The sequence below is a fragment of the Pocillopora damicornis genome, chromosome 3 (genome assembly GCF_964200805.1).
Source record: "Pocillopora damicornis chromosome 3, jaPocDami1.2, whole genome shotgun sequence".
In the NCBI taxonomy this organism is placed as follows: domain Eukaryota; kingdom Metazoa; phylum Cnidaria; class Anthozoa; order Scleractinia; family Pocilloporidae; genus Pocillopora; species Pocillopora damicornis.
The window spans coordinates 19368701-19393700 of record NC_142672.1 but is presented as its reverse complement, the minus strand read 5'-3'; the positions used below and the strand labels follow the sequence as shown (position 1 = coordinate 19393700).

At 38.6% G+C, this 25000-nt stretch overlaps 3 protein-coding genes across 3 annotated transcripts; all 3 read left to right on the top strand.

Moving 5' to 3' along the window:
* The first annotated feature begins 9623 nt into the window (after positions 1-9623).
* LOC149048690 (uncharacterized) lies at positions 9624-11683 on the top strand. Its single transcript, XM_089202279.1, has 3 exons — positions 9624-9917; positions 10182-10291; positions 10832-11683. The coding sequence occupies exons 1-3, from the start codon at positions 9911-9913 to the stop codon at positions 11195-11197; spliced, it is 483 nt and encodes a 160-aa protein (XP_089058405.1). The 5' UTR covers positions 9624-9910; the 3' UTR covers positions 11198-11683.
* Positions 11684-13148: 1465 nt separating this feature from the next.
* On the top strand, positions 13149-17867 carry LOC149048689 (uncharacterized). Its single transcript, XM_089202280.1, has 6 exons — positions 13149-13701; positions 14371-14508; positions 15187-15901; positions 16357-16426; positions 16767-16965; positions 17258-17867. The coding sequence occupies exons 1-6, from the start codon at positions 13635-13637 to the stop codon at positions 17374-17376; spliced, it is 1308 nt and encodes a 435-aa protein (XP_089058406.1). The 5' UTR covers positions 13149-13634; the 3' UTR covers positions 17377-17867.
* A 326-nt stretch (positions 17868-18193) lies between these two features.
* On the top strand, positions 18194-21065 carry LOC149048688 (uncharacterized). The gene has a single exon (XM_089202275.1). It carries the CDS (start codon positions 18587-18589, stop codon positions 20951-20953), a length of 2367 nt encoding a protein of 788 aa, XP_089058401.1. The 5' UTR covers positions 18194-18586; the 3' UTR covers positions 20954-21065.
* Positions 21066-25000: the final 3935 nt, after the last annotated feature.

Genomic DNA, 25000 nt, shown 5'->3' with positions numbered 1-25000 from the left:
TCAAATGACTCAACCAGTTCAAATGACTAAATTGCCTCAAATGGTCCAACCAGCTCAAATGACCGAATTGCCTCAAATGACCCAACTGGCCCAAATGACTGAATTGCCTCGAATGATCCAACCAGCTCAAATGACTGAATTGCCTCAAATGACCCAACTGGCTCAAATGACTGAATTGCCTCAAATAACTCGACCAGCTTAAATGACTGAATTGCCTCAAATGATCCAACCAGCTCAAATGTCTGAATTACCTCAAATGACTCAACCAGTTCAAATGACTAAATTGCCTCAAATGGTCCAATCAGCTCAAATGACCGAATTGCCTCAAATGACCCAACTGGCCCAAATGACTGAATTGCCTCGAATGATCCAACCAGCTCAAATGACTGAATTGCCTCAAATGACCCAACTGGCTCAAATGGCTGAATTGCCTCAAATGATCCAACCAGCTCAAATGTCTGAATTACCTCAAATGACTCAACCAGTTCAAATGACTAAATTGCCTTAAATGGTCCAACCAGCTCAAATGACCGAGTTGCCTCAAATGACCCAACTGGCCCAAATGACTGAATTGCCTCAAATGATCCAACCAGCTCAAATGACTGAATTGCCTCAAATGACCCAACTTGCTCAAATGACTGAATTGCCTCAAATAACTCGACCAGCTTAAATGACAGAATTGCCTCAAATGACCCAACTGGCTCAAATGGCTGAATTGCCTCAAATGACTCAACCAGCTCAAATGACTGAATTGCCTTAAATGATCAAACCAGCTCAAATGCCACAATTGCCTCAAATGATCCAACCAGCTCAAATGTCTGAATTACCTCAAATGACTCAACCAGTTCAAATGACAAAATTGCCTCAAATGGTCCAACCAGCTCAAATGACTGAATTGACTCAAACGATCCAACCAGCTCAAATGACTGAATTGCCTCAAATGACCCAACTGGCTCAAATGACTGAATTGCCTCAAATGACTCAACCAGCTCAAATGACTGAATTGCCTTAAATGATCAAACCAGCTCAAATGCCACAATTGCCTCAAATGATCCAACCAGCTCAAATGTCTGAATTACCTCAAATGACTCAACCAGTTCAAATGACTAAATTGCCTCAAATAACTCGACCAGCTTAAATAAATGAACTGCCTCAAATGATCCAACCAGCTCAAATGTCTGAATTACCTCAAATGACTCAACCAGTTCAAATGACTAAATTGCCTCAAATGGTCCAACCAGCTCAAATGACCGAATTGCCTCAAATGACCCAACTGGCCTAAATGACTGAATTCCCTCAAATGATCCAACCAGCTCAAATGACTAAATTGCCTCAAATGACCCAACTGGCTCAAATGACTGAATTGCCTCAAATAACTCGACCAGCTTAAATGACAGAATTGCCTCAAATGACCCAACTGGCTCAAATGGCTGAATTGCCTCAAATGACTTAACCAGCTCAAATGACTGAATTGCCTTAAATGATCAAACCACCTCAAATGCCACAATTGCCTCAAATGATCCAACCAGCTCAAATGTCTGAATTACCTCAAATGACTCAACCAGTTCAAATGACTAAATTGCCTCAAATGGTCCAACCAGCTCAAATGACCGAATTGCCTCAAATGACCCAACTGGCCCAAATGACTGAATTGCCTCAAATGATCCAACCAGCTCAAATGACTGAATTGCCTCAAATGACCCAACTGGCTCAAATGACTGAATTGCCTCAAATAACTCGACCAGCTTAAATGACTGAATTGCCTCAAATGATCCAACCAGCTCAAATGTCTGAATTACCTCAAATGACTCAACCAGTTCAAATGACTAAATTGCCTCAAATGGTCCAACCAGCTCAAATGACCGAATTGCCTCAAATGACCCAACTGGCCCAAATGACTGAATTGCCTCGAATGATCCAACCAGCTCAAATGACTGAATTGCCTCAAATGACCCAACTGGCTCAAATGGCTGAATTGCCTCAAATGATCCAACCAGCTCAAATGTCTGAATTACCTCAAATGACTCAACCAGTTCAAATGACTAAATTGCCTCAAATGGTCCAACCAGCTCAAATGACCGAGTTGCCTCAAATGACCCAACTGGCTCAAATGACTGACTTGCCTCAAATGATCCAACCAGCTCAAATGACTGAATTGCCTCAAATGACCCAACTGGCTCAAATGACTGAATTGCCTCAAATAACTCGACCAGCTTAAATGACAGAATTGCCTCAAATGACCCAACTGGCTCAAATGGCTAACTTGCCTCAAATGACTCAACCAGCTCAAATGACTGAATTGCCTTAAATGATCAAACCAGCTCAAATGCCACAATTGCCTCAAATGATCCAACCAGCTCAAATGTCTGAATTACCTCAAATGACTCAACCAGTTCAAATGACTAAATTGCCTCAAATAACTCGACCAGCTTAAATAAATGAATTGCCTCAAATGACTCAACCAGTTCAAATGACAAAATTGCCTCAAATGGTCCAACCAGCTCAAATGACTGAATTGACTCAAACGATCCAACCAGCTCAAATGACTGAATTGCCTCAAATGACCCAACTGGCTCAAATGACTGAATTGCCTCAAATGACTCAACCAGCTCAAATGACTGAATTGCCTTAAATGATCCAACCAGCTCAAATGCCACAATTGCCTCAAATGATCCAACCAGCTCAAATGTCTGAATTACCTCAAATGACTCAACCAGTTCAAATGACTAAATTGCCTCAAATAACTCGACCAGCTTAAATAAATGAATTGCCTCAAATGATCCAACCAGCTCAAATGTCTGAATTACCTCAAATGACTCAACCAGTTCAAATGACTAAATTGCCTCAAATGGTCCAACCAGCTCAAATGACCGAATTGCCTCAAATGACCCAACTGGCCCAAATGACTGAATTGCCTCAAATGATCCAACCAGCTCAAATGACTAAATTGCCTCAAATGACCCAACTGGCTCAAATGACTGAATTGCCTCAAATAACTCGACCAGCTTAAATGACAGAATTGCCTCAAATGACCCAACTGGCTCAAATGGCTGAATTGCCTCAAATGACTTAACCAGCTCAAATGACTGAATTGCCTTAAATGATCAAACCAGCTCAAATGCCACAATTGCCTCAAATGATCCAACCAGCTCAAATGTCTGAATTACCTCAAATGACTCAACCAGTTCAAATGACTAAATTGCCTCAAATGGTCCAACCAGCTCAAATGACCGAATTGCCTCAAATGACCCAACTGGCCCAAATGACTGAATTGCCTCGAATGATCCAACCAGCTCAAATGACTGAATTGCCTCAAATGACCCAACTGGCTCAAATGGCTGAATTGCCTCAAATGATCCAACCAGCTCAAATGTCTGAATTACCTCAAATGACTCAACCAGTTCAAATGACTAAATTGCCTTAAATGGTCCAACCAGCTCAAATGACCGAGTTGCCTCAAATGACCCAACTGGCCCAAATGACTGAATTGCCTCAAATGATCCAACCAGCTTAAATGACTGAATTGCCTCAAATGACCCAACTGGCTCAAATGACTGAATTGCCTCAAATAACTCGACCAGCTTAAATGACAGAATTGCCTCAAATGACCCAACTGGCTCAAATGGCTGAATTGCCTCAAATGACTCAACCAGCTCAAATGACTGAATTGCCTTAAATGATCAAACCAGCTCAAATGCCACAATTGCCTCAAATGATCCAACCAGCTCAAATGTCTGAATTACCTCAAATGACTCAACCAGTTCAAATGACTAAATTGCCTCAAATGGTCCAACCAGCTCAAATGACTGAATTGACTCAAACGATCCAACCAGCTCAAATGACTGAATTGCCTCAAATGCCCCAACTGGCTCAAATGACTGAATTGCCTCAAATGACTCAACCAGCTCAAATGACTGAATTGCCTGAAATGATCCAACCAGCTCAAATGCCACAATTGCCTCAAATGATCCAACCAGCTCAAATGTCTGAATTACCTCAAATGACTCAACCAGTTCAAATGACTAAATTGCCTCAAATAACTCGACCAGCTTAAATAAATGAATTGCCTCAAATGATCCAACCAGCTCAAATGTCTGAATTACCTCAAATGACTTAACCAGTTCAAATGACTAAATTGCCTCAAATGGTCCAACCAGCTCAAATGACCGAATTGCCTCAAATGACCCAACTGGCCCAAATGACTGAATTGCCTCAAATGATCCAACCAGCTCAAATGACTGAATTGCCTCAAATGACCCAACTGGCTCAAATGACTGAATTGCCTCAAATAACTCGACCAGCTTAAATGACAGAATTGCCTCAAATGACCCAACTGGCTCAAATGGCTAACTTGCCTCAAATGACTCAACCAGCTCAAATGACTGAATTGCCTTAAATGATCAAACCAGCTCAAATGCCACAATTGCCTCAAATGATCCAACCAGCTCAAATGTCTGAATTACCTCAAATGACTCAACCAGTTCAAATGACTAAATTGCCTCAAATAACTCGACCAGCTTAAATAAATGAATTGCCTCAAATGACTCAACCAGTTCAAATGACAAAATTGCCTCAAATGGTCCAACCAGCTCAAATGACTGAATTGACTCAAACGATCCAACCAGCTCAAATGACTGAATTGCCTCAAATGACCCAACTGGCTCAAATGACTGAATTGCCTCAAATGACTCAACCAGCTCAAATGACTGAATTGCCTTAAATGATCCAACCAGCTCAAATGCCACAATTGCCTCAAATGATCCAACCAGCTCAAATGTCTGAATTACCTCAAATGACTCAACCAGTTCAAATGACTAAATTGCCTCAAATAACTCGACCAGCTTAAATAAATGAATTGCCTCAAATGATCCAACCAGCTCAAATGTCTGAATTACCTCAAATGACTCAACCAGTTCAAATGACTAAATTGCCTCAAATGGTCCAACCAGCTCAAATGACCGAATTGCCTCAAATGACCCAACTGGCCCAAATGACTGAATTGCCTCAAATGATCCAACCAGCTCAAATGACTAAATTGCCTCAAATGACCCAACTGGCTCAAATGACTGAATTGCCTCAAATAACTCGACCAGCTTAAATGACAGAATTGCCTCAAATGACCCAACTGGCTCAAATGGCTGAATTGCCTCAAATGACTTAACCAGCTCAAATGACTGAATTGCCTTAAATGATCAAACCAGCTCAAATGCCACAATTGCCTCAAATGATCCAACCAGCTCAAATGTCTGAATTACCTCAAATGACTCAACCAGTTCAAATGACTAAATTGCCTCAAATGGTCCAACCAGCTCAAATGACCGAATTGCCTCAAATGACCCAACTGGCCCAAATGACTGAATTGCCTCGAATGATCCAACCAGCTCAAATGACTGAATTGCCTCAAATGACCCAACTGGCTCAAATGGCTGAATTGCCTCAAATGATCCAACCAGCTCAAATGTCTGAATTACCTCAAATGACTCAACCAGTTCAAATGACTAAATTGCCTTAAATGGTCCAACCAGCTCAAATGACCGAGTTGCCTCAAATGACCCAACTGGCCCAAATGACTGAATTGCCTCAAATGATCCAACCAGCTTAAATGACTGAATTGCCTCAAATGACCCAACTGGCTCAAATGACTGAATTGCCTCAAATAACTCGACCAGCTTAAATGACAGAATTGCCTCAAATGACCCAACTGGCTCAAATGGCTGAATTGCCTCAAATGACTCAACCAGCTCAAATGACTGAATTGCCTTAAATGATCAAACCAGCTCAAATGCCACAATTGCCTCAAATGATCCAACCAGCTCAAATGTCTGAATTACCTCAAATGACTCAACCAGTTCAAATGACTAAATTGCCTCAAATGGTCCAACCAGCTCAAATGACTGAATTGACTCAAACGATCCAACCAGCTCAAATGACTGAATTGCCTCAAATGCCCCAACTGGCTCAAATGACTGAATTGCCTCAAATGACTCAACCAGCTCAAATGACTGAATTGCCTGAAATGATCCAACCAGCTCAAATGCCACAATTGCCTCAAATGATCCAACCAGCTCAAATGTCTGAATTACCTCAAATGACTCAACCAGTTCAAATGACTAAATTGCCTCAAATAACTCGACCAGCTTAAATAAATGAATTGCCTCAAATGATCCAACCAGCTCAAATGTCTGAATTACCTCAAATGACTTAACCAGTTCAAATGACTAAATTGCCTCAAATGGTCCAACCAGCTCAAATGACCGAATTGCCTCAAATGACCCAACTGGCCCAAATGACTGAATTGCCTCAAATGATCCAACCAGCTCAAATGACTGAATTGCCTCAAATGACCCAACTGGCTCAAATGACTGAATTGCCTCAAATAACTCGACCAGCTTAAATGACTGAATTGCCTCAAATGATCCAACCAGCTCAAATGTCTGAATTACCTCAAATGACTCAACCAGTTCAAATGACTAAATTGCCTCAAATGGTCCAACCAGCTCAAATGACCGAATTGCCTCAAATGACCCAACTGGCCCAAATGACTGAATTGCCTCGAATGATCCAACCAGCTCAAATGACTGAATTGCCTCAAATGACCCAACTGGCTCAAATGGCTGAATTGCCTCAAATGATCCAACCAGCTCAAATGTCTGAATTACCTCAAATGACTCAACCAGTTCAAATGACTAAATTGCCTCAAATGGTCCAACCAGCTCAAATGACCGAGTTGCCTCAAATGATCCAACCAGCTCAAATGACTAAATTGCCTCAAATGACCCAACTGGCTCAAATGACTGAATTGCCTCAAATAACTCGACCAGCTTAAATGACAGAATTGCCTCAAATGACCCAACTGGCTCAAATGGCTGAATTGCCTCAAATGACTTAACCAGCTCAAATGACTAAATTGCCTTAAATGATCAAACCAGCTCAAATGCCACAATTGCCTCAAATGATCCAACCAGCTCAAATGTCTGAATTACCTCAAATGACTCAACCAGTTCAAATGACTAAATTGCCTCAAATGACCCAAGCAGCTCAAATGACTGAATTGCCTCGAATGACCCAAGCAGCTCAAATGACCCAACCAGCTCAAATGACTGAATTGCCCCAAATGACCCAACTGGCTCAAATGACTGAATTGCCTCAAATAACTCGACCAGCTTAAATGACTGAATTGCCTCAAATGATCCAACCAGCTCAAATGCTACAATTGCCTCAAATGACCCAACTGACTCAAATGCCTGAATTGCCTCAAATGACCCAACGAGCTCAAATGTCTGAATTGCCTCAAAAGACTCAACCAGCACAAATGACTAAATTGCCTCAAATGACCCAAGCTGCTCAAATGACTAAATTGCCTCAAATGACCTAAGCAGCTCAAATGACTGAATTGCCTCAAATGATCCAGCCACCTCAAATACCTCAGTTGCCTGAAATGACCCAACTGGCTCAAATGACTGAATTGCCCCAAATGATCCAACCAGCTCAAATGCCACAATTGCCTCAAATGATCCAACCAGCTCCAGTGACTGAATTGCCTCAAATGACCCAACCAGCTCAAATGACTGAATTGCCTCAAATGACTCAACCAGCTCAAATGTCTGAATTGCCTCAAATGATCCAGCCAGCTCAAATGACCAAATTGCCTCAAATGATCCAACTAGCTCAAATGCCACAACTGCCTCAAATGACCCAATTGGCTCAAATGACTGAATCGCCTCAAGTGACTCAACCAGCTCAAATGACAAAATTGCCTAAAATGACCCAAGCAGCTCAAATGACTGAATTGCCTCAAATGACTCAACCAGCTAAAATGGCCGAATTGCCTCAAATGATCCAAGCAGCTCAAATCACTGAATTGCCCCAGATGATCCAACCAGCTCAAATAACACAATTGCCTCAAATGACCCAACTGGCTCAAATGACTGAATTGCCTCAAGTGACCCAACCAGCTCAAATGTCTGAATTGCCTCAAATGACTCAACCAGCTCAAATAACTAAATTGCCTCAAATGACCCAAGCACCTCAAATGACTGAATTGCCTTAAACTACCCAACCAGCTCAAATGATTGAATTGCCTTAAATGACCCGATCAGTCAATAATAGCCAACTGCCTTAAATGAACCAACTGGTTCAGATGACTGAATTGCCTCAAATGAGTCAACCAGTTCTAGTGACCCAACTACCTCTAATGACCCAATCAGCCAATTAAAGCCAACTGCCTCAAATGATCCAACTGGCCCAAATGACAGAATTGCCTCAAAGGACCAAATTGGTTCCAGTGACCTAACTGTTTCAGATGACCCAATAATTTCATATAACATTTACTTTCTGAAACAGCAGAACCTAACATGTGGCCATCAGCGAAAATGACCCAATCAGTGCAAGTGACCCAACTGCCTGAAATGATCCAATCCACTCAAATGATTCAATAAGCTTAATTAAACTACAAAAAGCTACAGGAAAACAATGCAAGCTGTTCACAAGTGTTTCCATAGAGCAGGGAAACAAGAGACGAACAGCACATCTCCATTTCTTAATCACGGTCGTTAGTAATTCTGTGAGAACAGTATCGTTCGCGTACTCGGGAAAAGTAGAGAAAAACTTTCGGTTGAACAAGCCATACATTAGCGTTTCCATGGAGCAGGTAAAAATCGACAAAGATCATGTTTTCATGCTATTAGTAATTATCTGGGAATACGCTTGGAAAATGCAGCAATCGCGCGCTCGGGAAAACTATAGAAAAACGTTCTGGAAAACAAGCTATCAATGGCGTTTTCGTGGAGTAGGAAAACAATCGACGATTTTCTTGTTTTTTTGGCATTTACCGTTTGCAATTCTGCAGGAAAATGCTCAACAAATGCAACGTTCGCGCGCTTGGGAAAATTATAGAATAACGTTCAGGAAAACAAGCTAGACACTAGCGTTTTCGTGGAGCAGGAAAACAATCGACAAACATCATGTTTTCATGGCATTTACCATTGGTAATTCTGCGAGGAAAACGCTCGGAAAATGCAGCGATCGCACGCTCGGGAAAACTTGAGTAAAATGTTCAGGAAAACAAGCTATACAATAGCGTTTTCGTGGAGCAGGAAAACAATCGAATTGACAACAACACGCGATCGAAAGTCAGAGTCATTCGCTTGTTCCGAAATTCGAATCTTGTAGTATATATATTTACGTACCTGATATAAAATGGTCGCTGCAAACTCTTACAAAATCGCTTGGATTTGAAGAAAGATCATCTCGTCGTATCCTGGCTAGCCAAGTTGCTCGACGTTCCTTACTAAGGGCTTGCTTTTCGTCGTTCGGTCTTGTTATTATCGCTGGCAGTCGAAAATAACTTCGATCCTTTTCTCTATTAGAACGATTTGAGCACCCATCAACGGCACAAAAGTTAACCATAGTGCAAGAACTTCAAAATATTTTGCCTTATTGCTCTCTTCGATCGTAACGCGTAGTGGAATCAAGAGTTTGTTAACATTTGCTTGTCCTCCAGTTCACAAAGTCACGTGATGTGACGTCACGCTTGAAATGGGTCTATTATGTTGCTGATAGATTAATACATGCAAATTTTTGTTTTAAGAAATCTTTGCCCTCCAAGAACCAGAAATCCTAATGTCAGTTTGAAGGTGTAAAAAGCATGTAGCTTCTGCACTGTACCAGCAGTGATTAGAAAATTGTCCCTCTTGTATAACTGCTTTACTTGAATTATTATTTCCTTTTTTGGCTGAATAATAATAATAATATTATTATAACTGCCTCTGGCTATTGTTTAAAACAAAAATAACATTCTCATTTTTATTACAGTCCACAGTCAGAGAGAAACCAGAGTATTTTTACAAAAGTGAAAGAAGTACTGAAAAAAGAGCATGGAGGAGAAAGTTGCCTATGGACTGACTTACAAATGGAAGGTATTACATTACAGGAATCAAGTTTTAATGTTGTGTGCAAGTTAGAACAAGAAGCATTTACCTTGTGCAAAATCAAACAAATTTTCTGAAATATGTTGGACAGAAAACTTAAAAACTGAGAGGGAAAACACAATATTACCAGCATTAATTCTTTTAATTAATATATATCCATAAGCTGATGTTACATATACACATAGACTTGTCATTGTATTGTAATTTTAGGATATCATGCAGCGATAATAATTATTGTTTTTAACTCAACAGCTCAGTTTTATCGGTACTTCAAAACAACTAAAGAAAGAGAGCAGAGGATAAGAAAAGGGAAAAATGAAGAGCATAAAGAAAAGTGCAAAAGGAGCAGGCGTTTGCTAAATGTAAGGACTAGCTAAGTTGTCTTGCTTTTGCCATGCTAAACCTATATTCAAGAATAAATTTTCAAGATAGTGTGGCTGAAGCATGGCTTCTGAATCAAACGTTTCAATTCAGTTTGACAACAAGTGATGTTTAATACTGTGGCAAATTTGTTCATGGCATTGTACCACAATACAATGTGGGATAATATACAGCAACAAAAAATGAAACAATGCCATGCACAAATTTGTCATACACTGTAAGTAGGACTGGTATGTTTACAACTGGTGTACAAATACACATTAATTAGGAAAGTCAACCTTGCTGGTGGTTAACCAAATAATATGGGTTTGCTTTAATTTAGTACTGTTTTGTAGCATGAATTTTTTTCTGGGAGTTCTATTTATTGCTGATTGTTATTTTCATATTTTATATCTTTTGTGGGATATCATTTTGAGTTAGAAAAGTATTTCCATTTGACAATAAATTATATGTTTCATAGATATAATTTGGTCTGGTTATTAACTAAATAATGACTAAATTGTTGCTTTTTGTTCCATTAGAAACTGGAAAGGCGTCAGTCATCCTATGAGATGCTACAAGCTTCTATGACACCAAAAGAAAAACAGTATTATAGTGAAATCCTTTACATTGATTATATGAGTAGCGAAGAATCAGATTATGAGGAGCAAGAAGATTTCATTACTGGTGAAAAAGAAAAGAAACTGGCAAGATATGTAACCAAGAAGCTATCATGGGAAAGAACAAGCTTGACAAATGCAAAAGCCAGGCTAGACAGAACCTACAAAAATAATTTGACCCCCCATGCCAGGGCAATGGCTAAGCCAAGGAGTGTTGGTGGCATGTCGGAGAGGCCTGCACCTGCTGGCCCACTTTGGGCTGTCAGGCAGATAAACAAAGAGTCGTGATTGAAAAAATACTTAACACTTTTTCTACTTTTTATTCATTTATTTATCATGTATTTAATGGCAAACTGAAGTAATTGTTTTGTTAGAACAAATTATTGTCATCTAGATCACAGGGATAGTTTCTTCCAAGTATTGTTAAATTTATTGACTTATGACGGGGAAAATTTGTTCCTGTCAAGCATAAATAAGCTAGGTATGTGTGACATTTTAACCCTTTAACTCCCAAGATCTGATTGGTAACTATTCTCTCTAGCTGCTACATATTTCCCTGTAACTTAGTTATGAGAATCTGGTGTGATATCAAGACAAAGACCTATACCTGATAAGTTTGAGAATTCTCATTATCTCTTTGCTGGATAAGTTCAAGATATTTTAGGGAGAAGTTACTTGTTAATCACTCCTGGGAGTTAAAGGGTTAATTACAAATAGGCAGTAGCTTTAAGAATGTGTACCAGTGAATTTAAAATAAAAGAAACTTGAAACATATATTGTTTAGTGTGATATGTGACCTGGTGGGTGGCAGTTTAGTAATGAAACAAAACAATAATATTTCACTGATTTCACAAATTTGATTCAAAACTAAAATAAGCAACAAATTTTGAGCAGATTAATTTGCATTAAATGGTACTTTGACAACATTAAATGTTTGAGCTCTGTTTACTTCAATTAAACAGTACTTAAACATACAGGAATGTTTTGGACACATTTAATGTGCACTTAAACCTGCATTAAGTTTTAGCCTTAAGATAGTATAAGCCAGGTTTAATTCCAACTTAAATCTAGGTATAAGTGACTTAAACATCAACTTAAACTTATTAAACCTGAGTTTATGACAGGATTAATCCATGTTTAAGGATACCTAAATATATCTTTTCTCCATGTGTCGGCCATGTCTGTTTTTAAGGAGAGGGGACAGTTTGAGCTATATATGTAATGGTAGTGTAAATGTCATCCATATTGGGGTACCTATTTGAGTGATGCGCATGGACAGTCATCTGATTAAAAATGAGCGCAATGTTTTAGAGCCAGTCCTTACGTGGTATGGGTGTCACGAAATGTCCTATGGTTGGTACTTATGTGGTGTGAGATGTCAAGAAATGTTGCACGTGACGTGATCTGCACAAGCTTGCCCACCAAGTTTAAATCCCAAGAGAGATGTTGGCTAAGCTTGTCTAGGACTTGCCCAAGACTTGTCTTGTACTGTTGAAGGCTGTCCGAATCTCTAGGGGTTAGAATTTATTATTTATAGTGAAGTCGTTGTAAGTAGAAGTAGTCATCAACATGCCTGTGTTTCAATATCCCTAAGATTTTACGTATACATGCAAAACTTGTAAATCGTGTATCAAATGTAAAGAAACTCTTGAAGAAGCGGCATGGAATGTCAAGAATAGGAACATAAGAAAAGCGTATGTAGTCAAACGTGTGGAAGAGATTACAAAAAGATTAGGAAATTTAAGTCTAAAAAAGATTCAGCGCCAACTTGCCCAATCTCCCAAGAGGGACCTGTCAATCAAGATCACATATTTTCCTTATAAAAGAGAGTCGTTGTAGTGTAGTATGGTATCCCTGTAAAAGGCAATGCAGCTCAATCAAAGTGAGCAAATCAGCAAGAGCGACCCCGGAGAGAGCATGCCTCACGCAGAACGTGACCACTAGCAGCATGCTTATGCCAAGTGAAAGACGACATCCAGGATAGAGAGGTCGGTTAGAATTATCATCAGATGATTCACTGTCGTTGTCGCTCTCTTCATCGGTATTCTTCTCATCAGTTTCCTCCTCACCTAACATTTCAACAACATCTGGAAAATCGTCCGCATAAGAAATATCACGATCATCTTCCTTGACAAAATCAGTAAATAGAGCTGGATCGTCACTCATCGACATCAGCCCTTCAACTCTTTCAGTCTCAAATTCGTCACCACTGTTGGAAAAACTGTTAACTTCCATTTTTGCATTAGTATAGTTCGGTTCAGGCGACTGAAAATCGTCCGGAGAGAAAGACGACGTTGAGATACCGGGAACTACTTCATTCCTTTGACAACTCGGACTGGGACTTTTTGTTAAGCTACTTTCTTCTGGACAGCTCTCCTCTCTCTCGCTCATTAATTTAGCTTTCTTTTCACATCTATATTTTGTAGTTCTCGGAACATTACGCGTGGAAGAATCGGACAAATATTGCAAATATGGACCTCTGACTTTCTCATTGTTATCCGCCATACTCGCTCAATACGATCGCTGACCTGAATAATCCCAGTGACATGAATGACCCACAATGCCCCTTATTGGATGCGCACGCATCTCTAAGAAAGGCGCGCGAAATTCGTGTACCAAAGGTCAAGTTGGCCCAAGCTAACCGTCATTTAGCTACAGTGGAAGCTATAGTGGAAGCTACAGTGGAAGCAACAGTCTGTGTTTAAATAGTTATCGTTCCCTAACCATGTCAAAGAAAGGTAGTATCACCTCCAGAAGGTCAAACAAGGCTCCCAAACGATTGGAGGATCAAGGTTTGAGACCTTTTGTGTTAACTCTGAATTACCATTCTTTGTTAAAATCAGTGAATTAATCAAAGCACGTCGGAATGTGTTTGCATAAATTATCAAGCTTACATCGTTAGGGTAGATTGAAATTCGCTATTTGCCCTTCGAAAAGGATTTTTATCACTTAAATTCAATAACTTATAACTGTTAATCCTTGGGTTCATAACTTCGCCGTGAATTAAAGCGATCAGAGCATAGCGATTGTGCGTTCACCAGTTGATTCTGTCTTACTTCGATTTGTTGTGAAACATATTCCAGAAACAGGTTGCAGGTCTTTTGAAATCGATTGTTCCGGCCCAAAATATCTTTCAAATTATATTCACAATGCGAAAATAAAATATATTTAGCTTTCTTGTGGTTGATTTGCAATTTGAAATGTCTATTCATAATTTTCGCGCTCATTTTCGAATTCAGGCCACGTGTGCACATCGCGGGTGATTTAAATAGAGAGACCCCAGAGACCACAAAACAGTAACTCTCTATTTGTTTGTACATGACTTCATGTCAAAATTAGGGCATTATATTTTTACAATTTAGGAGCAAATATTTGAAATAATACTTTCAGTTCGTACTATTTAACTCTCCTTTTAATATGTAAAACTTCCTTTAATTTATGTTTCTTTCCTGCTCGTACAGTGTACTACTTGGTTCAGTTTGTAGATGACGGTATTTTGGACATCAAAACTGACGACGACTTTAGAACAAGAGAAGATGGCCTTAAAGAGGCACAGTATGGGGATACCTTTTATTTGTGCACAATAATTTTTGAAAGTGGTGAGTCTAAGCACTTTTTTTGTTTTGATCATCTTGTGATAGGAAGCTAAGTTGTTTGATTTTGCTTTTCTATGCAAATCTGAAAGAATTAGCTCTGAAATGTTACGAAATGGCTCGGTTTTTCATCTTGGAAGCATGACATTGATGAAAATGGTGCCACCTACTTTAAATACAATCCATTTTCTTAAAATCTTTTTGAAAAAGTCATGATTAAGGTCAGGGCTCGACCCTAACTTTTCAACTTACTAGCCAAGTGGTTAGTGTCAACTTAGATGTTACAACAATTTCAGTTTGCTTACTAGCTAGACTGGCTGGTGGAGATTGAAAACCATGTGTGTTTCTACCAATGTGTGGCTAGTGTCGAGCCCTGGAGGTAATTAAGGATAGAAATGGATATTGTAATCCTAAATCAATGGAAAAGGCATGGTGACAAACTACTGGTACATGGTGTGCCTCTTGCAAGTTGTATATTTTGTTGATAGGATTTAATAAAATAATTTAATTTGATAAAAATAATTTAAAACAAGCTTCAAATAGATGAAAGAGGAGGCAACAAAATCACAAACAGATGTAGAATCTTTTGTTGCAAACTTGTGCTGTGATTGGTTGCTGCAACTGAAGTTTATTTTTACTGTTAATGGATATCTTTTTGATAGCTGGAGATGTTTTAACTTGCAGATGATAAAGAGGAAGTGATGAAAAGAAAAGTTGCCATGCAGAAATTGAAAAACCCCAAACAAACAGAACAAAGTAAAATGAAAAAGATAGGAAAGCAAACAAAGGAAAACAGAACGAATGTCGGTGAGGAGAAGGAGGGTGAAGAATCCACACAAAAAGAAATGGTGGATAGGGAAGAAATTGCAAGAAAGAAAGCAGAAAGACAGAAGAAACGAGTAGAACAACAAAAGGCTAAGGAAAACAAGGAAAGGGAAAAGGCTGTAAAAGAAAAGGAAAGAGCTGCTTTGATGGAAAGGGATAACCGCATACTTGCAGAGATGAACTCTTTAGCAAGAAATCTGGATGTCGAAAGCAAGCAGCCATTTACCAATTTATCTGATGAAGAGGAGTATGATGTTGACAGGGCTGAACCCATGGATGATGATGAATATTTTGGTGGAAGAGATATTATATCTGAATGTTCATCTTACCTTCATCCCCCCCTCTCTCTTCCTCCCCCTTCCAACTCTGCCAAATCAGCTTCACAAACCCCAAGAGCAACAGTTGGTGGAAAAAGACCCAGGGATTTCTCCCAGAGTCAACCACAACTTCCCCCAAGACCAACTGTGGGTGGAAAAAAGCCAAGGTCCACATTCCAGCACAGCTGCCAAAAATGTGAGGAGTATAAGGAAATCATAGCTGCACAAAATCAAGAAATTTCTCAACTCAAGGCTCAAGGTAATTATATCTCACTTTTTACATAACTAGCACTCATATATTTAATGATAAGATAGAGAGTGCAGGGCATTTTCCTGTCTGCTTTTCCTTTTGCTTCTCATTGGATTGACTTATTGTGAGGGGAAAGACAGATACCAGTTGATCATAGTCTATCTTGTATAATTTTACAATAACTCTGAAAGTAGGGAATAAACCATTTTAAATCACTTTAATAAGGCTGTAACTCTTGCAAATTGTATTTTAATGATGCATCTTAATGTGTTTCAAATAGTGATGCTTGTATTAAGATATGAATATTATTTTGAAGGGAAGATTATTTTTCCACATTTACATACTTATGAATTAAAATACTGGTGACAGTCAAGCAGATTGACCCACTGATTGATTGCTATATTTAATCTTCCCATGTTAGCTAGGTAATTAAAGCTATGATGTAATCCAATTATCTGTTGTGGTGAATGGTTGTTATGAAGAGCTCCCCAGACCTGGGAAAGTCCCTGAGATTATGGCAGCACGCTTCAAGGTAAATGCTTTAAGGCTTAATACCTGGCAATTAGACTGTAAAGCTTAAGTTATCGAATTTATATATTTTTTATAATTTGAGCTTAAGAGGCATATCTGACCATCAAATGCAATGTAGACTGAGTTTGTTTAGAGTTTTAAATAATTTCTTACATGGCTATTGTAAAAGGGACTACCTGAAAACTTCTGTGCAGGGAATCAGTTGAAAGTGCTTTCACTGCCTTAGTGGTCATGCACTTTCAAAATTCAAATGTTCACCATAGCCTTCCTTCAATTTAACATTAAAAACATGACATGATTGTTGTGAAAACCTTGTGGTTAAATTTGTGTGTCCTTTTTAGATGGTTGAGTTGTCAAAAGGTAGAGGTGTCTACTTATACGAGGATCACATAAACACAGCCAAGAGTAAAAACAGCCCAACTTCAGCAGCATGTTTCCTGCTCAGCTGCTTTTATAAAAATTCTGAGTTAGTGGGAAAGAATCTGACCGGAGCAAATGCCAGAGAGGGCTTAAATGCTGACATTGTTTCCTCAATTTTGGGTAAGTACATTGCATTTGGTGTTTTTGTCATTTTATTACTATTGGGAATCTGTACACTTATACATGTTGATCCACATGACTTTCTCAAGGATCAGCCTTGTAAAAAAACTTTGGGACCATCCATATAAAAAAGTGAGGAAAACAACTCCAAGCAAGTATTCAGAAGTTCCTTTGATCTAAGTGATCTTGGATTATTGATTGTGGTATGAGTATGAGTTTTCCAAAGTAACACAACCTTGTTGTCATGCATAAGTCTAGAAAGTTAAGCTCCTGTGTTTCTTTTTCTTTGCAGATTTTGTGGTAAAGCAAGGGGGGAAGGCCTCTACAATCAAGCAAGCCCTGAGAAATAAAATTAGTTCTCTAACCACAAGGGCAAGTGGTTGGCAACCTGCCAGGAAAGTAAACAATTGAATCGATTGAATTAAGATTAATTAAAATGATATGATTGGATACTCAATAGATAGACTATTTTCTATTATGATTTGCACAAGGCTTGCTTGCTTCTCTAATTATTAAATAACAAAGTCAATTTTTTGATTATTACATTTTACAACAACCATTTTTTTATTGGCTTTAATCCCAACTAGAGACATTGTAAGTGACATTGCTGATTTTCATGAAATTTGTTTCTGTTTTATTGATTGAATGATGAAGTCCATTTTATAGATATTCTTCGTTTTGAAACAATGAATAGTTTTTGTTAAGTATCCCAACATTGTAAGAGTCAGTTATAATTTGCATGGAATTTATTGTTAAAACTTATGAAATAATCCAATGATGGATTTCATTGTAAAATATATATTTTTGCATCAAAAGACAATTTAGAAGCAGTCTTTTATTGTACAAATTTTAGGTTATTTGTCATGGTCAGTTGTACCAAATAAATTAAAGACATGAATTTCATACTTTTGCTTGAATGCTTATCTGACTTGGCCAAGTATATAATACAGCTGAATATATGCCGTATTAACTAGTGGTTGCATGCCTGTTCGTGCATACTGTACTTGTCAGTTTGCCACTAGTGGTTTTACTCATGAAGTATACTTGAAGTGCACTGCAAAATTTTCAGTACCTTTCAAGTATACTTCAAGTATACTTTTGGGTGTTTCAATTTCAGGTGGGAACAAGTATACTGCAAGTATACTTTTAGTAGCTCTGTAAACTATACTTCAAGTCTACTGAAAGTATACTTTGTGTAACTTATACCCCATTCACACCAGCAAAACATGTTTTGTTCAGGGTTCGTACGGGTCCTGGAAATCCTGGAAAGTCCTGGAATTTTATTATCGCATTTTCCAGGACTGGAAAGTCCTGGAAAAGTAATGCTGGTCCTGGAAAGTCCTGGAAATCTGTTAAACTGAACAAAGTAATAAAGTTTTCTCTAAAACAAATGAGCAAAGTTTTTTTAGTATTTTTATAACGTATTCCTTTCTGGTTTTGACCGCATGACCGCATCTATATTTTTTCATGTTTCCCGAAACTGACACGAGTGTAACTCTGGATCGAGGGCTCATGTATCATCATAAGCTCATGCGCAGTAGTAACCTTGATGCATGCATGATTTTGTAAACGGGTACTCAGTGAATGGGCGTCTTGAGTTTTAAATGTTTTGTTCCGAAATATGCCTGGGAAATGCTTGTTTAGTGACCGATGGTTGGAAAACTCTTCCTATAAATTGTGGCTGGAACGTGACGCGGACAAGTTTAAAGCAAAATGTAGAGTTTGTATGAAAGCGTTTGATGTATCAAATATGGGAGAATCGGCATTGAAAAGCCACGAAAAGGGAAAGAAGCATATTCATCTTATCGAAAAGCAACAAAGAAATACAACAGGTGACATAAGAAACCTTTTCTCGAACAGCTCTTTCGCTGCCCCTCGAACAGCCACTGAAAGTAACAACTCTACTTTGACTGTATCAAGTAGTGCCGCTAGTACAACAGCAGGTATGTCCGGGTTCGTGACGAGGAATGATACTTTAACTGCTGAAATTTGGTGGGCGCTAAAGGTGAATAGCAGCCATTATTCGTATAATTCCTGTACAGATATAAACTTCTTAGTGCAGCAAATGTTTCCAGACAGTGACATTGCAAAGAAATTTACCTGTGGGGAGAAAAAGGCCTCCTATCTTTCTTGCTTTGGTATTGCACCATGTTTCAAGAGTCTTCTAAAGGAAAAAGTCAAATCTTCAAAGGGATATGTGCTTTTGTTTGATGAAAGTTTGAATCACGAACTGCAAAAGAAGCAGATGGATTTCCATGTTCGCATCTGGAATCATGACAAAGTTGAAACTCGCTATTATGATTCACAATTTCTTGGGCATTCTAGTGCAGAGGATATGCTTCAAAAGTTTCATTCTTGCAAAGAGGACTTGAGCTGTAGAAATCTGATTCAACTCTCTATGGATGGGCCCAAGGTTAACTGGAAATTTTATGAAATGGTAGAGCAAGAATTGAAGAGTGATTTCAGTTGCACTCTCCTTAACACAGGCAGTTGTGGTATACATGTTGTGCATGGAGCTTTTAAGGATGGTTGTGATGCAGCTGGATGGACGGTGCAGAAAACTCTCTCCAGTCTTTACTGGCTGTTTAAAGACAGTCCGGCTCGAAGAGAAGACTACATTAGAATAACTGGTAGCAGTGTATTCCCCCTAAAATTCTGCCAGCACCGGTGGTTAGAGAATGTGTCAGTTGCCGAGCGAGCACTGGAAGTGTGGCCTCACATTGTCAAATACATTAATGCTGTTAAGGCAAAGAAAGTTACTGATCCCAAGTCCAAATCTTACGAGACCATTAGCAGTAGTTGCTGTGATCCCTTGATGCCAGCAAAGATTGCCTTCTTCTCATCAGTGGCAAAACAGATCAATCCTTTTCTCACAGCATTTCAGACTGATAAACCTATGCTGCCATTCATGAGTATCAGTTTGTACACTTTGTTGAAATCATTGTTGAATAGGTTTATCAAGGGTAAACTTGTTACCGAGGCAACATCTCCTCTGAAGATCCTGAGGTTGAAGCCCACTGATAAAGAACAGCAGTTAGACTACCAGAAAGTTGATGTTGGCTTTGTGGCACAACACATGCTGAAAGAAAAATCTGGGAAATTGAGTGAAAGGCAAGTTCTTCAATTCAGAATGGAATGTAAAGATTTTCTTGCAAAAACAGCCTCTAAACTGCTTGACAAAACACCAATAAATTATCGACTAGTAAGAAGTATGTCTTGTCTGGATCCAAGGCTAATGGCATCAGAGAAAGAAGGATGTGTCAAAAAAATGAAAAGAGTTCTTGAAATTCTTGTGGAAGCCCACAGATTGAAGGCTGATGAGTGTGATGAGGTGATATATCAGTTTGGACAGTTTTTGGATGAATGTGCAGGTAATCCTGACTTTGAAGATTTTGACCCTAGTGAATCCTCTTTAAGAGTCGACACACTGTTATATGAACACATGGCTGGTAATAAGCAACTGGCAAAAGCATGGGGGGTAGTTGAATTATTGCTGCTAATGTCTCATGGTCAAGCCACAGTTGAAAGAGGATTTTCTGTAAACAAAGAAGTGGCAGTTGAGAACCTGTCGGAAAGATCGTTCATTGCACAGAGGATTATTCATGATCATATTGAATCAGTTGGAGGCCTTGCCAATGTAAAAATCTCAAAGCAACTACTTATGGCATCTGCTGGAGCGCGACAGAAATATATTTCCTATCTAGAAGAGCAGAAGAGAATTAAAGTGTCCCAGGAAAACACGCTTAAAAGAAAGGCAGCAATGGATGGGATTGATGTGCTGAAGAAGAAAAAACGGCAAATTGAAACTGATATAGAGGCTCTTTTAAAGACTGCAGATGAATTTGCAGATAGGGCTGAAGATTCAAGAAACCTTACTTGGGTTGCCAAATCAAACAGTTTGCGAAGATCTGCCAAGGAAAAAAGGGCAGTCTTAAAGGACATTGAAGAGCAGTTGGAAGGAAAGCTCCAAGAGCTGAAAAATAATTAACCCCACTTTGAATCCCAAGATGTGAATATTAATTCTACTTAGTATCAGTCACGGATTTCTGATGTTACTTCTGAGATATTAAGAGTTCAATGAAAGAAGTTGATATTCTCTGTTTTCTTTGTTCTCATTTGTATGTCTGACAATGTGTTGAAATTGAAAGTAGAAATGAATCTTTTATACTTATGAGAGTGAAAGGGTTAAGGTGAATTTTGGAGTCCTGGAAAAATAATCTGAAGCCTGGAAAAGTCCTGGAAAAGTCCTGGAAAATTGTTTCTGAAAAAGGGTACGAACCCTGTTTGTTAAACTGGTTTTCATTGAATGAAAATTATAAACAGAGAACTGAAAAACTTGATTTTCCATTGGATTCAAGTACTTGCTAACTTGCATTTCCAATGTGCTACATTCAAGTCAAAAATATTTGGCTAAATAGTTTCTATGAAGAAAAAAAAATTAAACTGTGTTTAACAAAACAACTTTTAAACATGTTTAAGCTTTGGTGTGAATGGGGCATTATTTGCAGTACACTTTGATTACAGAAATAGTATACTAAAAGTGTACTCAATTTTGGTAAGGGATCCACCAGATGAACAGAGAGGCGGCAGAGTAGCAATATATTACAAATCAAAGTTTAATGTTTGCCCTTGCCCTATTATACCTACACATGGGCTTGAAACTGTCTGGATCGAGATCAATTTCCCCAATAAAAGTAAACTACTAGTATCTTCACTATACAGACTGTCTGATCGACACTCTTGTTGGCGACGAAAATAATATCACAGATCCCAAAACATTATCTTCTCCTCTGGCGTCATTTTTTAAAACCATCATTGGAAGTCTAATAGAGGGTTTATTGCAAGTTAGTACCTATATTATCCCAATGCAAACAAGTTTGCTGCCATCGTTCAAGCTCTCTCAGATGGAACCAGAGTTTGTTAAAAAGTAATCAAGTCTCTAAAAGTGAAAAAATCAACAGGCATCCCAGGATTACCAGCACGACTTCTAAAGGATGGTTCAGACGAAATATCTGAGCTCCTTACCTTGCTTATGAACAGATCTTTACGTGAAGGCTATGAATCGGATGAATGTACATAAGGCTGGAAGTAAAAGTGATCCGTCTAACTATAGACCCATATCTGTTCTGCCTGTATTCTCATAGATCCTTGAAAGAGGGGTACACAAAATGGTTTATGACCATCTACAGCTCAACAACTTGCTGTCTCCATCGTAGTCTGACTTTCGCCCTCTCTACAGCACTTCAACCTACTTGACCCATGTAACTAACAACCTTTTACAGAATATCGAAAAAGGATTGTTGACTGGACTAGTATTTTTAGATCTCAGCAAGGCTTTTGACACTCTCAACCACAACCTTCTTTTAGATAAATTAGTGCAGTCCTTTTGTCTTTCTACCTCTGCCAGACAATAGTTTTTTTCGTACTTAACCAATCGTTCTCAAAGTGTTTGTGTTAATGGGATAGTTTCAGAGCCTCAAAAAAATCGATTTTGGAGCCCCTCCAGTGTAGCGCTTGCTCTCCATAATGTATATTAATGACATATCCCATATCATTAGATATTCTAATGTTGAGAATATGCTGATTATACGCTTTTTTACTTTGCTAGTGACAATGTTAACATCATTGAGTCTAATCTGTCATCTGATTTAGATAGTATTACTCAGTGGCTTAGTGCTAATTACCTAATAGTCAACTCTACCAAATCTAAAATAATGCTTGTGGGTACCCATCAAAGGCTTGCCTCTAAGTCGTTCTCCATATCATCTAACAGCCGAGACTTAAGAGAGATTACAAAAGTTTAAATATCTAGGGGTTTTTATGGACCCAACACTTTCTTGGAAGTCTCACATTAATTACTTGGGAAAGAAGATCTTGTCTAGATTAGGAATGTTGTGTAGAGCACGAAAGATCTTGCCTCAGTCATCCTGTATCATTTTGTACAACACAGTGATACTCCCCCTTTTTTACTATTGCTCAGTTGTATGGGATAGTTGTAGGGCTATATCTAAAGGTTATCTTGATAAGCTTAATGGGCATGCAGCGAGTATTATCTTGAATAGGGGTGGGAGTGAAACAGATATTGTTCATATTCTTGGTTGGCCTAGCCTTCAGTCTCGTAGAGACTATCTTAAATGCATACTGGTTTTCAAATCAATAAACAGCTTAACACCCTCCTACCTATTGAATGATTTTACTCAAGCTAAGAAATACCATACATATAATACCAGGCACAGGTATTTGATTCGTCTTCCTTTGGCCAAAAGCACTAAATATCAAGGCAGTTTTAGATATAATGGTGGGTGCACTTTTAATAATCTGCCCAAAGAAATAAGATCGCTGGAAAGCCTTAAAACTTTTAAAACTGAGTGTAAGCGGTTTTTTACACAGATTAAATTAGTTACGTAGACTTTGTATATATTTTCTCTGATGAGTTTTACTTTTGTCTGTCAATTTTATGTGTAACTTTGTATTGTCAAATTTTGTTTTTGCAGGGCTCTCTTTAAACTAGCTATGTTAAATGCGATGTCCCTGTTTAAATATTGATTAAATAAATAGTGATCAAATAAATAAATAAATGACCCAGAAACCCTGGAGAAGACTGAAGTGATGGAAGAAGGAGAAATCATACCTGGGGTAGAAGGTACAGGTACGTTTCATTATTCTTCTTTGGAAGAATTGTTGGTTAGTGTGGAAGTCAGTTATCCATGTCCAATCCACCAGACCATGATGGACGAATTGTAATCTAAAAAAGATTTTGACGATGTATTCCTACGTTGCTCAACCGCCCGTTGCCCGACCACCCGTAACCCAACAACCCGTTTCCCGACCACCCATTGCCCAGTCTTTTCTAATCTCAATGATTACAACCATTATTACTATGAATTTCAAAGACAGGGTCACCCATGGTTCACCCTGGACAGAATTGACAAGATGGTGTGCGAATGTGGAATAACTCCCACAATGTCTTTGACTCAATCAGGAACAAATCATGGCAAAATGTATTTGCGATGCAGTCAATCCCAGTCAAACGTTCAGTGTAGTGTTTTTTGGTAAGTTGTAGACACTGAAGATGCCACAAGTGTATTCATGTCGATGCCGCAAATGTAAATTATGCATAATTTCGCAAGAAAAACAAATCGAAGAAACATGGAGGAATTATTATGGAAAGTTACGAAAAGTAGTATGCCTCACCTCATTGTAGGCAAAATGGTGACCATCTGCAAATTCTTTATCCCAGCTGGTATAGTGGATTCATCTCTGGTTTCCATAGGGGTGGTAAATGTATCATAAGGCATCGCGATATAATGTCTTGATGTCTTTCCCTTAGTTTTAATTCCTGTATTTCCCGATCTTTTTCCTTACAAAGATGAGCATGTTTCAATGCTTGCTAACGAATCTTGCATTTTAGATGGGATATTTTCTTTTGAGTCTTAGATCCTCCCATGTGGTTTAAACAATTTTAATATATGAATCAGTCTTCGTATGCACCAACATCATGTTTTCTTTCCCTTCTTAGACATCTAGGTGCAACTGTCGAACAGAATAATTGGAACTCATGCTTATAACACAGAACCAATTTCTCCAAACATGATGAGGAAGCTTGTCAAGAAGTCCAACCTAGATAATTTACTTTAATTACGAAATGTGTGTTTTTATTCTTTCTTTTGCTGGTGTCTTCCATATTGGGTTCTTCATATTAGATATGGGAACATTAGTTTTCACAGTGACCAAGTAACTGTTAATGTTGATAGAAGTAAGACAGATAAACTTAGGAAAGGGAGCCATACCTGTCCAGTAAAAATTTTCAGGTGTTATTGAAGTGAGGTTGCAAATTTTCCAGTTCAGACAGGCCATAACGACCTCAGAACCTTGTACAAATTCAAATTAGGTCACGGACTAGTATCCATTAACAGCCGCTAAGTTATTTCTGTATGAGGGATTGCTTCAAATCTAGCTTTGAGGGGATTGTTCGAGATATTTCTCTATTTAGCACTCATTCCTTGAGAGCTGGTGGTGCTTTAGCAGCAGCTAA